The sequence below is a fragment of the Trichomycterus rosablanca genome, chromosome 16 (assembly GCF_030014385.1).
Source record: "Trichomycterus rosablanca isolate fTriRos1 chromosome 16, fTriRos1.hap1, whole genome shotgun sequence".
Taxonomy (NCBI): Eukaryota; Metazoa; Chordata; class Actinopteri; order Siluriformes; family Trichomycteridae; genus Trichomycterus; species Trichomycterus rosablanca.
The window spans coordinates 22,214,687-22,229,441 of NC_086003.1; the positions used below are offsets into that span (position 1 = coordinate 22,214,687).

General features: G+C 39.4%; 1 protein-coding gene across 1 annotated transcript; it reads left to right on the top strand.

Moving 5' to 3' along the window:
* The first annotated feature begins 3,028 nt into the window (after window positions 1-3,028).
* On the top strand, window positions 3,029-14,388 carry sart1 (spliceosome associated factor 1, recruiter of U4/U6.U5 tri-snRNP). Its single transcript, XM_063011693.1, has 20 exons — window positions 3,029-3,550; window positions 4,741-4,795; window positions 4,887-4,942; window positions 5,036-5,162; window positions 5,315-5,420; window positions 6,518-6,595; window positions 6,704-6,803; window positions 7,836-7,978; window positions 8,077-8,283; window positions 8,524-8,636; window positions 8,737-8,882; window positions 9,433-9,557; window positions 10,654-10,821; window positions 10,935-11,045; window positions 11,168-11,255; window positions 11,346-11,436; window positions 12,495-12,630; window positions 12,721-12,810; window positions 13,929-14,050; window positions 14,162-14,388. Exons 1-20 carry the CDS (start codon window positions 3,274-3,276, stop codon window positions 14,178-14,180), a joined length of 2,358 nt encoding a protein of 785 aa, XP_062867763.1. The 5' UTR covers window positions 3,029-3,273; the 3' UTR covers window positions 14,181-14,388.
* Window positions 14,389-14,755: the final 367 nt, after the last annotated feature.

Below are 14,755 nucleotides of genomic sequence, written 5' to 3' on the forward strand. Positions count from 1 at the left end.
CCACTCAATTAGACACTCCTACTTAGTTGGTCCACCTTGTAGATGTAAAGTCAGAGACGGTCGCTCTTCTATTGCTGCTGTTTGAGTTGGTCATCTTCTAGACCTTTATCAGTGGTCACAGGACACTGCCCACAGGGCGCTGTTGGCTAGATATTTTTTGTTGGTGGACTATTCTCAGTCCAGCAGTGACAGTGAGGTGTTTAAAAACTCCATCAGCATTGCTGTGTCTTATCCACTCATACCAGCACAACACACACTAACACACCACCACCATGTCAGTGTCACTACAGTGCTGAGAATGATCTACCACCCAAATAATACCTACTCTGTAGTGATCCTGGATGAGTTCTGACCATTGAAGAACAGCATGAAACAAAGTATGCATGCAGAGGACTACAGTCAGTAATTGTAGAACTACAAAGTGCTCTTATATGGTAAATGGAGCTGATAAAATGGACAGTGTGTGTAGAAACAAGGAGGTGGTTTGAATGTTATGGCTGATCAGTGTATATAATACCTATAATGACTCATGACAAGATATGCACACTGCAAGTCATTACACTACAAGATCTAATCTCTTTAGAGTTCTGTAGATTTCTGTTTACTGATTTCTGTACTGTACGAGCTATTAATCTGCCTTCAGTTTAAATGATTAAGTGTGTTAAGCCTACAGTTCTGAAACAGGAATCATGAAACACTGTGTTCAGCTCTGCTGAGCACAAACAATGATGCTTGTAATAGGCCCAGCTGTTGAATTGCTCGGCAGGGGGTGTGGATTACTGTATCATGCCCTGCCATGCCAAAAATGGAGGCACAGATGACTCGTGTCTGTTTCTGGCGCTGATTTGGCATGCTCTATTTTCTTTTCAAGGAACTCAAATGTTGCGGTAACCTTTTGACCATCAGGACCAAACCGCCCTGGAGCAACTTCATTATGAACAGGCACCACAAGTGTTTCCATACTTGGCATAGGCTGTGTCTACCTTGTAGCATTTTGCATATTGGGTTCATGTTTAAAATCTTGCAGGTATGGGGCTTTACCTGATACCTTCAAGGTGAGGCATGAATAATAATAATTGTTATTATTGTTATTTTTATTATTATTATTGTTATGATACTATTATTATTTTATCCAAATTTAATTATTTACCAGCCAGCAATACATTGTAGTTTTCTAACGTACATGCTGTAAATGCATTTATTAGTTTCTATTATGTAGGATAAGAACATTTATTTTTTCTTAAATAAGATGCAGTTTTTAAATTCTATGTAGAATTTAAATAAAAATAACATTATGTGTGACCCAAAGCTTTATAATTACAGGTTCTAAAGACATTTAAAGCTGTTAAATCAGTGAGCACAGACTTTGTGTAGTAAAATTAATAAGTTTTCATTATTTATTTTTTGTATTTTATGTAAATATTGGCGCTACCCACAGAATAGATAAGTATGCTGTAACTGTGTATTATCAGTTTAGAAGTAAATGTTAACATTGTGTTTATGGATGACTTTCCAGTGGCTGTACATAAAGAGAAAATAAGAAGAATCCTAGAACAGAACCTTGTAGGACAGTTACAGTAAAGTTGTCTGTCAATTGTCTGTCACGGAAAATATAGATGAGGCAAAAACTTCTCTAAGCTGACCATGTACTTTTATACAATTATTTTTGTAACTTAGTTAACATAGGTCTACATTAATTTGTCATTTATAATTTAAGCTATACACCATGCAATAAAGAAGCTATTTGCACAGAACATAGTTTTTCTTTTTATTTTCTCTCATTTTTCTCCCAATTGCAGTTCCTCTGTTGCATGCACCACACCCATAATGGTCAATGTTAGATTCTTATGGGAGCTTTAGTATGTTAAACAAGGCCAATGAGAAAAATAGATTTAACCAATTTACCACAGATTTTTAACTTATTCAATTGAACTTTATTCAATTAGCATATATTATTTCTTTATGTATGCATGTATTTATAACATTTATTTTTTAACTATACATTTAAAAAAAATTAAACCTAGGTTTAGTTTAGGTTTAACATGAACAAGAATGAAATCCCTGATTAAAGTGTAACAGTTTATTTGATGAATTTAACATAAAACAAATTTTGTGATGGATTGCCGTCCTGTCCGGGGTGTCTCTTACTGTTTGTGCCCAGTGAGTCCAAATGAAATCAGACCCACCACAATCCAAACTAGAATAAAGAGGTTTAAAGCATGAAAAAATTTACAATAATAATAGCAATATCAATATTAACAACTCAACAACATACAACAATAACAATAGCAGCAACATTAACAATGAATAGTAATATTAATATAAATAATAATAATTTATTCTACTGCTTTTATTACTACAAGTACTAATATAAAAATTATAATAGTATATAATAATGTAATAGTAATATATTGTATTGTTATTTATTTATTCATTGTCTGTTTTACCACCGCTTTATCCTGTTCAGAGTCACAGTAGGTCTGATTTACTGGGCAAAACACCCCAGACAGGTCGCTATTCCATCAAAGGCCAAACACACACACACACACACACACACCTAGACACACCTAACTGTGGGAGAAAACAGGAGTACCCAGTGAAAACCCACACAGGTATGAGGAGAACATGCAAACTCGACACAGATAGGACCCGGACCACTTCACCTGGTAACTGAACCCAGGATTTTTTTGCTGTGAGATGACAGTGCTACCCACCGAGCCACCATGCTGTTCTAATAATATATGATATTGTTATTTTATACAATCCAGTTAATTATTATCTGGATAAGAGCGTCTGCTAAATGCAGAAAATGTAAATGTATTATTGTTGTTATAATAATAAGGATAATAATAATAATACGATGGAGAATTTGTGATAAATGTTGTGTGATGTGGTGAATAATTTGCACTGGTGCTTTTTTGAACACGGACCTTTTGTGAGCGTCAATGCGCCTCCTGAACACCGGGGGCGACACACTTTAAATACGGGTTCATTTACACTTCATCCGGAAACAGTTAGAAAGGTGAAGCATTGCGTTCGGTTTACGGTTGCTGCTGTTTATACTCGTGTGAGACTTTAGTTTCAGCTCTTTTAAAGATAAGATTTGTGTAAAATATCTGCATTACATCTGAAGTGAAACAGCAGATTAGTCCTCAGATTAATGCCAGCGGTAGTGATGAGATCTTTATAAGCTAAACTAGTCCCGATCAGTTTGTGCGATCATTCAGCCAGATCAGATCAGATTGTGATTCCGTGATCTAGTCTCAGGCTGCTATGGGATCTTCTAAGAAGAATAAAGAGAAGGAGAAGGAGCGAGACCCGGAGGAGCGACACCGGGACCATAAAAAGCACCGACACAAGAACCGGGAGCGGGATAGAGAGAGAGATGGGACCCGGGAGAAGGAGAAAGAGAAGAGGAAGAGATCCAGGTCGCGGGAGAGGAGTAGCAGGGCTGATGAGAAGGAGAGGAGCAGTAACAGAGGAGAGAAGAGTTCAACAGAACCGCGGATAAAGAAAGAGAAACTAGATCCTGTTTTTCAGGAGACTCAAGGTGAGGCTCTATAAACCCAGCAGCCTTCAGTCATTACTGATCTCACACCAGATTCAACTCAAACTGCACTTTGTGTCATTGCAGTGTTACAGATTTCGGTTCTTTTTCTGTGGTTGAATTATTAGAACTCATTACATTATCAAAGTTGTATTGTGGCCTTTCTATAAATTTGATTAGGTCAAATATACTCATACTCACAGATCACCTTATATATCTACCCACGATCGATCCCCAGGTGGGGCCGTCCGGGTCCTTTCTGTGTGGAGTTTGCATGTTCTCCCCGTGTCTGCGTGGGTTTCCCCCGGGTGCTCCGGTTTCCTCCCACAGTCCAAAGACATGCAAGTGAGGTGAATTGGAGATACAAAATTGTCCATGACTGTATTCGATATAACCTTGAGAAGTGATGAACCTTGTGTAACGAGTAGCTACCGTGTGTCCGTCATGAATGTAACCAAAGAGTGTAAAACATGACGTTAAAATCCAAATAAACAAACAAACATCTACCCACGATGCGATGTGATTCACGATACTGGGTTAACGATACGATTTTTTCCAATTTTTTAAACAAAATGAAATTTAAGACAAATGATGACAAAGTTTCCTTTTATTAATTCTCTTTAATAAACTAAAATACTGTATTTGTGCTTATCTTTTATTTATCTAAATAATGAGTATTCTTTAATTTCTGAGGTAGGTACAAACTATGCAAAACAAATTCCACATTATATAAATAAATGAATAATTCAAATAAATAAAGAAAGTATCCTCACATACATACATTTGGCTGGAAAAAATACGAACCTGGCAACCCTGTAGTGTAGTCAACCAGGCGAGGTGAATAGCGCCAGTGCCCTCTGCTGTTTAAAGTGAATATCGATTCATTATACATGTAAACCGATTTGAATCGTTACACATGTGAATCGTTTTTTAACTGTCTTGTGGTGCATCGTTACATCCCTATTGCTGAGTTGGATTGTATTGCTTATGTCTGGAAATGCAGTCATCGTATCGTGAACCCGGTATTGTGAATCGTGTGGCATCGTGGGTAGAGTGTATCGTTACATCCCTAGTGTCAGTACACACTGTCTAACATCAGTGAATTAGCTGATGTTGGCTACGTTCCTTAAAATACAATTACTTGTGTCACTTTACTTCTCACTGCATGGATTCCTGTCTTGGTTTATCTGCAGATGTAGGTCCAAAGTCTGCAAGTGGAGATGCTTCACTTAGCATCGAAGAAACCAAGTATGTTTGCATTTTGTACATTTTTCAAACAGAAGCTTTTGTTCTTGACAGCAATGATGTGCGTTAAACTCCTATTTTTTTCCTCTTACAGTAAGTTGAGAGCCAAACTGGGCCTGAAGCCCCTCGAGTTTAATGAAAGCAAAAAAGGTACGAGCTAAGTTTTTAATTGACATTGAAATAACATAGCAACAAATCTGTTTAAATGCATTTAACTCACGCAAAGACTTTGTGAATGTTCAGAACTGGGCACGAAGGAAGAGCCCATGTTGGCTCAGGTGATCAACCCCTTACATGTCAAACAGCAGAGTGATATCAGAGAAAAACTGGCTGCTCTTAAAGAGAAACGGCTTCTCAATCAGAAACTGGGGTGAGTATAAATCTCATCCTGTCTGCACATGCAACTTCATAATGCTAATCATCAATACACTATAGGAAATAACGTTTACAGGCTCATGTAGCTGTAGGTTTTGTTTGAATTCAGGACTGAAATGTAGCATTTTTTTTCTTTTGTAATTTTAGTAAGGTGAAGACACTGGCAGATGAAGACCCCTGGCTTGAAGATGCTGCTTCATGGGTAGAGAAGAGTCGCAAAATGGCCAAGGAGAAGGAGATGGCAGAGAAAAGGGTAAGGCACAGGGAAAAAGTTACGTTCATTTTAAAGCCATGCAGAGCTGGGAAGGAATAAGGGACAAAGGCAGTTACAAACAAGGTTAATAGGTACTTTGCGGCTAGTAAAAAGTAAAGTCCTTGACACGGAGAGTCTCAGTCCGAACTTAGTGTCATAATACTAATTGACAATTTTTTGATAACAATCAATTTCCATTATAACTAAACAGCATATTGTGCATGCACATGTATCCGAGTCTTGTATATCATTGTCATTTTTATTCTTTACATTGTTTTGGTGCAGCAGTATTGTAGTGTGGGCTTCATCCCAAATGGTTTCCTATGTACTCCATAGTGTACAACAATACTAACTTCTTTACTTTACTAGTATACCGAATGGTGGCATGGTGGCTCAGTGGGTACCACTGTCACCTCACAGCAAGAAGGTCCTGGGTTCGATCCCCAGGTGTGGCTGTCTGCGTCCTTTCTGTGTGGAGTTTGCTTGTTCTCCCCAAGTCTGCATGGGTTTCCTCCCAGAGTCCAAAAACGTGCAAGTGAATTGAAGATACTAAATTGTCCATGACTGTGTTTGACATTCAACTTGTGAACTGAAGAATCTTGTGTAACGAGTAACAACCGTTTCTGTCATGAATGTAACCATGTGTGTAAAACACGATGACAAATTCCTAATAAATAAATAAGTAAATAAATACATAGTACACTGGATGGGCAAAAAAAAGCAAATTGGAATTTGCCTGGCTGGCTAGGTTTGTTAGTGAAAGTTTATGAACAGGTGAAGTGCATGCTGGTTTGCTGGTTGTTAAACTACAGTCTTGTGTCACCGATTCATTTGTAAAACAGCCGTTTTTGTGAATAGGGAACTTCTAATGATCACGCTACAACATTGTATCGCATGAAATCAAAAAACCTGGCATTATGGTAATGGTCTATATCCAGGTAGTGTAACTTTTTTCAGGTAGTGTAATAATTGTGGAAGCTCTTGTTAAAATCAGTTGTCTAGCCGCAATAATATGAGATGTTTTAATAAGCAAATACCTGTTTATACACCAGTTTACCAGAAAGAAGTTGTAGGGATAATGATATTTTCCCCCCTAGGCCAAGCTACTGCAGGAGATGGATGAAGAGTTTGGTGTGAGCAACTTGGTTGAGCAGGAGTTTGGACAGAGCAAGAAAGTATGCATAACGTTTTCTTTCTGTTCTTTAGTCAGCATAATAGCAGTGAGTTTGCTCTGTTTTTTTGTTCAGCAGATACCTGATTGTGTTCTATGTTGTTGTTTTCAGGAGACGTACAGTTCAAAAGATCTTAAAGGTCTTGCGGTGGAACACAAGGTGGAATCTTTTAAAGAAGGAGAGACCATCATTTTGACTCTGCAGGACAAAGGTTATTGCTGGAGAATTTTTTCCCAGATAATGTGGTGTTATACTTGACCAAAAATAGACACGTCTGTGAAGTGGGTTTGGCTATTTTAGCCTTGTTAATTTTAGGATAGGGACGTTATTTTATATCATGCTAATGATATGTCTTACACTCTTTAAAATGGTGGTGGACCCAAACATGCAGCCAAAAAGTAAAGATGGGTTTCTTTTAAAATGATGATTGCCTGGCTGAGCCAGTCTCATTATTTGAATCTTAGTGACCTTTGTGGAAAGAAATGGGCTAAAATGAAGACGGATTAATTGCTGTATATGTCTCGAAGATATAACTGCCAATAATGGCTTTAAAAATGAAGTACTAATGCTAATCATAAGTACAAAAATACATTTTTCTTGTCCTTAAAAATACAATCAACAGTATATATTTGGGTGTTTGGGTGGCACATTGGTAAAACACTCTTGCCAACTGCTATGCTTTCTGCCGGCCGGTGTTACACAGACGTGAGTTGCTATGTCTAACAAAAAGTGGACAAAAGGGATTCTTTATTGCTGGCTACTACTGATGGCTGGTTGATGTCGTCTGCACAGAGACGGGTAATAATGAAGATCACTATGTGACTCTCCATACATATGCAATACAGATCCCTGAGTGAACCTGGCTCTTGCAAAGAGGCGGTTGGCTCTTACACACATCTCCGAGTGGGCCCTCCTTTATGTCCTTTTTTAGCCTTACCATCCATTATCAATGGCCATACCTTGGATTTTTGCCAAAATTAATATAGATGGCAATAAAAAAACCTTAAGGTAGAATTGCCAAATAGTGGCGAACAATGAATCTGGTTGTATCCACAATTTGTGTATTGCTAACGATATTGGAAGGACTCTTTGTGATTGGTAGAAACATGTCCCTGTCATTCATGCCCAAATCTAAATCCACGATGGCATGATATACATCATTATCAGCCAAGCTCTTTGAAAATATCCTGATATATCATTTTGCACACCACCCATGCCTGCTGCTTGTGTTGGGTGGTTTTAGGGGTTCTTCAGGAAGAGGAAGATGTGCTGGTGAATGTGAACATAGTGGACCAGGAAAAAGCAGAGAAGAATGTAGAGCTGAAGAAGAAGAAGCCAGACTACAAAGCTTATGATGAGGAAGAGAGTGTGGATGACATGGCTGTGGTAAGACAAAGCTTGTGTACAAACAAGTTACTCATAACATCTATCATGTACTTTTTAAACTACTGTTAACACTTGGACAATTTCTCCTCTCCCTTCAGTTCAAGCCCAAGTCTGTTTTGTCAAAGTACGATGAGGAGATCGACGGAGAGAAGAAGAAAAGCTTCCGTATCAGCGCAGGCGGCTACGTAGGGACTGAAAGAGAACGTGAGCTGCAGGCTATCAAAGAGACACTGCGCAATCAAGCCCAGTCTTTGGAGGTTCCTGCTCTTACCCTGGCAACAGAATATTACACCCCACAGGAGATGGTGAGTCTCAAGTGTGGAGCCTGGTCTGATAAGATTGCTTACTTTTGGTAAATGTCCAGATGTATCCGATGCGTGATTGATATAGGATGATTGTAATTCTGACAAGACTGATGGTTGCCACATCATTACTTTGTACTTTAGCAGTTTTTAGAGGTTCTTAATTCTCTACATTTTCGTTTTTAGATGACCACTTTACTGTTAGCAACATATTTTTATTTACCTATTGGCATGTGTTTTCAGGTGGCCTTCAAGAAGACTAAGTGCCGTGTGAAGAAGATTAGGAAGAAGGACAAAGTGCTCAGGACTGATGATCTTCTCACCGATGACACTCGCAACACAGACTTTGGCTCCAGGTTACACATCCTCCTATAATCCATCGTCCTCTCGGTTTACAGAACTCAGACTTCTCTATGACCGAGTCTGACATTAAGTTTGATCTCTGCTGTTGGCCAGGTCACGAGGACGAGGAAAGAGGCGGGTTGATGAAGATGAAGAAATTGAAGACGCGGCTAGGGATTCTGGCAGCAACAGCCCTGCAGCCGGTGTACTGCAGCAGTCTGATGATATCCGGACTGCCGACATGGACATCAGTGATGATGGTGAGAATTTGAAATGATTGGTCGTTTTTACAGATGTTTAAACTGCAAATAAAAGCACAGCAACCGTTTCTTCTTTAGATTTGTCCTGTTTAACCACTTTTTTTTGCAAGGCCTCTGTTTGGTATCTGGCTCAGATTAAAATGGTAGTTTGGTGTAAAAGGATAAATTATGCAAGCAAGACACTTCCTGCCATGTCTGCTTTGGCTACAACTGAAATCTGGCAACCCTGACAAAGAAAGCTGCCTAGGCATTTGTGCCATGGTAACTGTTTCATTTGGTACTTGATCCACAAACACAAAAGCAGCCAGAATTCACTCTCTTAACTCATGAGATCCTCACTAAGAGTGTGGGTCTGTGACTAGCATTTTATAACAGTAAAAACTATTTTAATTCTGTCATTCAAATAATAATACATCTATTCATCATTTTAAAAAATGTGTCCGTGAGAAATGTGTTTTGTCACTTATCTGACAAGGTAACACTGGATTTTTTTTAAAGATGCATTTTTTCTAATAGCCAGGATAAATTTCACCTTTCATTTTTCTATCAGATGACTTCATGCCTCCGGAGCCTGATGTTATAGAAGAGGATGAGGCAGAACAGGAGCTGCAGAAACAGCTGGAGAAACAAAGAAAGCTTCGACAGAAGCAGCTGCTGAAAGATTCAGGAGAAAAGGTTATCATCATGTCATACTATAGTGGTGGGCCATATAGCTAAAATCCTTTCTTATGATATATGCAGAACCGAACTAAACATTGTAAATACATAAGGGACACTGCAGCTGGTTTTTTGTGACTGCATAATTAGATCACATGGTCTGCCATTAAATCAGAAAACAATAGACGACACTTCATTTGACATGGCCATGTCTTTGTGGTTGGCAGTTAAATTCAGTCAAACTCCATGGTGCTGATTTTATAGCAGGGGCTTCTTTTCAGCTTCTAAAACCATGATGTATGGCTGACCATTTACTAACATTTTCTAATGGCCTAGTATCTGGTACCTGAACGTTAGCAAGAGGTCCTTGAAGAACTGTATGTTGATCTGAGATTCATCCTCATGCCATCTCTTCCATGGGTGAACAAATGCACACTTGCCTAAATGACAGGATTTGCCAGACTGGTCAATCATTCTTCCATTGTTTCACTGTCCAGTTCTGATGCCTGCATGTCCATTGTATGTGCTTTTGACGGTGAAAAGTAGTTAGCTGGACACTTTGGCTGTCCTGCATCTGCGCACACAGAATACACAGAATGTTTGGATGCACTGTGTGTTGACACATTCAGTTCATCAGCATTATTGAAATGATCTGCAATAAGAGCCACAGTAGCTCTTCTGGTGGTCTGTACTTGATGCCATAGCTTTTATGTCCTCTGCCATCGGTGAGTCTTGGCTGCCTAGCAATCTGTTGATGATTTGTGGCTTGTCCCTCAGCCGTGTGTGGCATGGCTGCCAGAGATGCCTCAACTCAGTTGTCTGGCTATAACCATTTAGCCCTTATCAAAGTCACACAGGTCTTAATGCTGATCACATATGCTACATTCAGGTTGTAGTTTTAAAATATCCCTGATATACACGATTGTTATAAGTATTGGCGTGCACGTTTTGGTGGGTGGTTTTAATGCGTTGGCTCATTAGTGTGTATTGTCTGTTACCCAGCCCAGATACACTACTGTTGGGATTACCCTGCCTCTTCTATGCACTTTACTTATGCACTTTCATTTTAAATACATGTAGAACTATTAGAAAATGTTTCCCACATTAATTCTAGGTGGTGGAACAACTGCGAGCGATGGGCAAAAGTGGAGATAGCGGTGATGATGACCCTGACATAAAGAACAACATTGTCTTCAATGCCACCTCAGAGTTTTGCCGCACATTGGGAGACATTCCCACCTATGGCCTGTCAGGCAACCGAGAGGACCAGGAAGACATGATGGTAAAATCAAAGAACAAATTTTATAAGGAGTATTAATTATAGACCAATATTGACCTGCAATGCTGGATTAGTATTGTTTTTTAAGTAGCCTTTGTTTTGTTGGTTTCATGCAGGACTTTGAGCAGCAAGACGATCGTGATGGAGCTGGAGGCTCGGATTCCGATATGGATGATAACGTGGGCTGGAGCACAGTCAACCTGGACGACGAGAAGAAGCAGTCCGACGTGAGTCTGTAGTGCATGCTGTTGGTTTGGAATGCTTTACTGAAAAATGGAATCAAGCCTAAAATGTGCTGTGTCTGTTGGATTATGTTTGTATGCTTTTAACTGTTTTTGGTTTCCTTTAGTTTGCCACAACTTCCACAACCATTCTGGATGAAGAGCCTATAGTTAAATCTGGCCTGGCAGCTGCTTTGCTGCTCTGCAAGAACAAAGGCAAGTCATGAGCCTGAGGAAGTTCTGGAAACCTTAAAAAGAGTCAGTTTTTAATTGATAAGTGGTCTTATTAACTCTTAATGTTTACAGGTCTGTTAGAGACTCAGATGCAAAAGGTGGCTCGAGTTCGCGCTTCAAAAGGAGCTCTGCCAAACGACAACTACTGCATTGAAGACAAGATGTAAGCAGACCAAGAACTGATGTGTACCATACAATACATGGCTTAGCTTCTTACAATCAGACTAAATAATCACAATATTGAACCAAAAGGATCAGGAAAAAATGACCAGTATTCAGGTTATGCATTTGGCATTTGTTATAACTGGTACATTTGTATATACTGGTACAACTTGTTGGACATTCTATTCCTGTACCATGAACACTAATATGCACTTATATCAGCCTGTACTTTTCTAAATAGACTTTAATGTAGATTTTGGTGTGGGTCTGTGGGTGTCCATTTCGTCAAAAGAGCATTTGTGAGGTCAGGCACTAATGTGGGATAAGAAGGCGTGGCTCACAATCAATGTTCCAGTGATCTCAAAGGTGTTCAGTGGAGCGCTCAGGTAAAATAGTAGTAAATTATGCTAGCCCACTACTGCCGGGATCCAGTGTTTAAATGGGACAGTGGTAGCCTAGTGGGTAGGGCTTTGGGCTATCAGCTGAAAGGTTGAGAGTTTGAATCCCCAGCTCTGCCATGCAGCCACTGAGCAAGGCCCTTAACCCTGTCTGCTCCAGGGGCGCCGTACAATGGCTGACCCTGCGCTCTGACCACAGCTTCCAAACAAGCTGGGATATGCAAAGAAAGAATTTTGTTGTACTGTACTGTATCTGTATATTTATAAAGGAAAATTAAAGCATTCTATTAAATCCACAACAGTGCTATTGGCTAGTTGGGTTGGGGGGGAGGGTGTAGCCAAGGCCTCGCAGTAGGTTGGCGTCCTGTCTTGGGTGTGCTACTGCATTGCACTGACCCACTGTGATCCTGACCAGGATAAAGCAGTAGTAAAACATGAAAATGACAAGCTGTTCTGTGGAGGTTCGGGCACTGTGCAGTCCATTTGAAGTCTAAAGGCCACTGGTGCCACATCGAACTTGTTAAAATACATCTTTATACACCTTGCTTTGTGAACAGGGGGCGTGGTCATGCTAAAACAGGAATGTCATGTCAGGAATATCATTTTATTAGATATTTTTTAAACACTTTTCAGCAATAGTGTGTTTGTGTCCTTCACTCAGGGCGATTGATGACAAGTACAGCAGGAGGGAGGAGTACAGAGGCTTCACTCAGGACTTCAAAGAGAAAGAGGGCTACAGGCCAGACGTCAAGATCGAATATGTAGACGAGTCTGGACGCAAGCTCACTCCTAAAGAGGCACGTGCACAACTTTTGCCTTCTCATTACCAAAGGAAATGGCTCAGTTATTAAAAATAATGTACTGATTTTTTTTTCTGTACCCATTAGGCTTTCAGACAACTGTCCCATCGTTTCCATGGCAAAGGATCTGGAAAGATGAAAACTGAGAAAAGGATGAAAAAACTGGAGGAGGAGGCGGTATGTTTCTTCAGCCAAATACTATGCAGTTTGGAATCAGTATGTGCGCTTGTATGTGCTTGGTTCTTTTCTCAATAAATACATTATATGGCCAAAAGTAAGTGAACACCAGACCATGAGCTTAAAGGTCAATTAATTACATAACCACATGCATCCATATTAAGTTGGATCTGCTTTGCAGTTATAACAGTGTCCACTTAGATGCTAAAGTTTTGCACAAGATTTTGGAGAGTGCCTAGGGAAATTTGTGCCCATTTTGTCAAAAGTGCTTTTGTAAAAATCAGACTAAAAATCTGATCAGCACTGGTTCAAGCCCCACCACTGCCAGGTTGCTGCTGTTGGGCCCTTGAGCAAAGCCCTTAACTTTAAATTGTTCAGAATGTATATTGCAAAACACACTACTCTTAAGTTGCTTTGGATAAAGGCTTCTGCTAAATGCTAAAAATGTTAATAAAGTATGAGAAGGTCTGGCCACTAATCTTTGTTCCAGTTCACTGTCCAAGGTGCTCAGTAGGGTTGAGGTCAGGGCTCGATGCATGTTACTACGGTTCCTTTATACCAAACTTATCAATCAATGTATTTATTGACCTTGCCTCATTCATGGTGCCACAGCCATGCTGGAACACTTAAACTGTTGCCACAAAGACAGTTGGTAGCAATTGCATTATTTTACATGGTTGATTTTGTTTTTCCTATTCATCAACAGATGTGGCCAAAACATCTGAATGCATTCATTAAAATGGTGTCCACATACTTTTGGCTATATAATATGTCAGTTTACCTTGATATTAAAAATACAGTGTGACCATTAATGATAGCTCCACCTTCTGTCCTGTACATCACTGACTGGACCAATTTTTAAACTGCATAAACAAATTAGCACCGAGCATTTTAGCTCTAAGGAAACCAGGGTGCAGCTCGGGTGGCACAGCAGTCCATCACACCAGCCCACCACGGCTGAGATCTGGGTTTGAATCTGGTTTTTGCGTCTACACAGACATGATTGGTTATGTCTGGGGGTGGGTGGCCACCCTGACCAGAACAAAGTGGTTGATAAAAACAAAATGAAAAGAAACAAATCAGGGCATCATGCTGACTAAAATGTGTTTTCCCACCAGCTGCTGAAGAAGATGAGCAGCAGTGACACTCCTCTTGGCACTGTGGCTCTGCTGCAGGAGAAACAGAAATCACAGAAAACTCCTTACATCGTCCTCAGTGGCAGCGGAAAGAGCATGAACGCGTAAGTATTTTCATTGAGGTTTGAATGAACAACATCTTTCATATAGATTCTTTTGTATTCAAGATCTGAGGTATTATTTCTATTAGTAATTTTACATTTGTGCCCCCACAGAAACACCATTACCAAATAGATGCATCTGAACTCAGGATTCTTATGCTTTAATGCTTTTCTGCTATAGTGTGTTTTTCATTAAATATTAGTGCTTTGATCAAAACTTTTAGGACTAGTTTGTTGGTGAGTATGTTTAGTGCTTTTATAAGCAATATGTGCTCATATGAAAAGGGTTTGTTTCAATTCTGTAGTGTCTACTGATCAATAAAACTCTGGACAATATAAAGAACTGTATTATAGTCTCTTTATTGGTGATGTTCAACAATCCCCCAATTTGCGATACTTGCCAAACACCCATCACAATAAGACACATCCTAATAAAATGCTCTAAATACATTAAGAAAAAGCAATAACTACTTATACCTGAAACCCTAAAACAAATCCTTACCCCAAAAAAAACAAGAACAGTATTAACAGATCTTGCAACCAAAATAAAAATATAAAGTGGACTTATATATAAAGAAACTAAACTACAGTACAAGCAGACTGAAACATAATACATAGCATACCATAAATGGCACAAATATGTGCTGAACATGGGGTTAAATCAAATAAAAATAATTCTGATGTCCGATACTTTTTATGTACATCTCT

Excerpts from the sequence above, each read along its gene's own strand:
- sart1 (XM_063011693.1), top strand. The coding sequence starts at position 3,274 with ATGGGATCTTCTAAGAAGAATAAAGAGAAGGAGAAGGAGCGAGACCCG. Across the intron at positions 10,822-10,934 it reads AGGACCAGGAAGACATGATG|GACTTTGAGCAGCAAGACGA; the intron begins GTAAAATCAAAG and ends GGTTTCATGCAG. Across the intron at positions 11,256-11,345 it reads GCTGCTCTGCAAGAACAAAG|GTCTGTTAGAGACTCAGATG; the intron begins GCAAGTCATGAG and ends TAATGTTTACAG.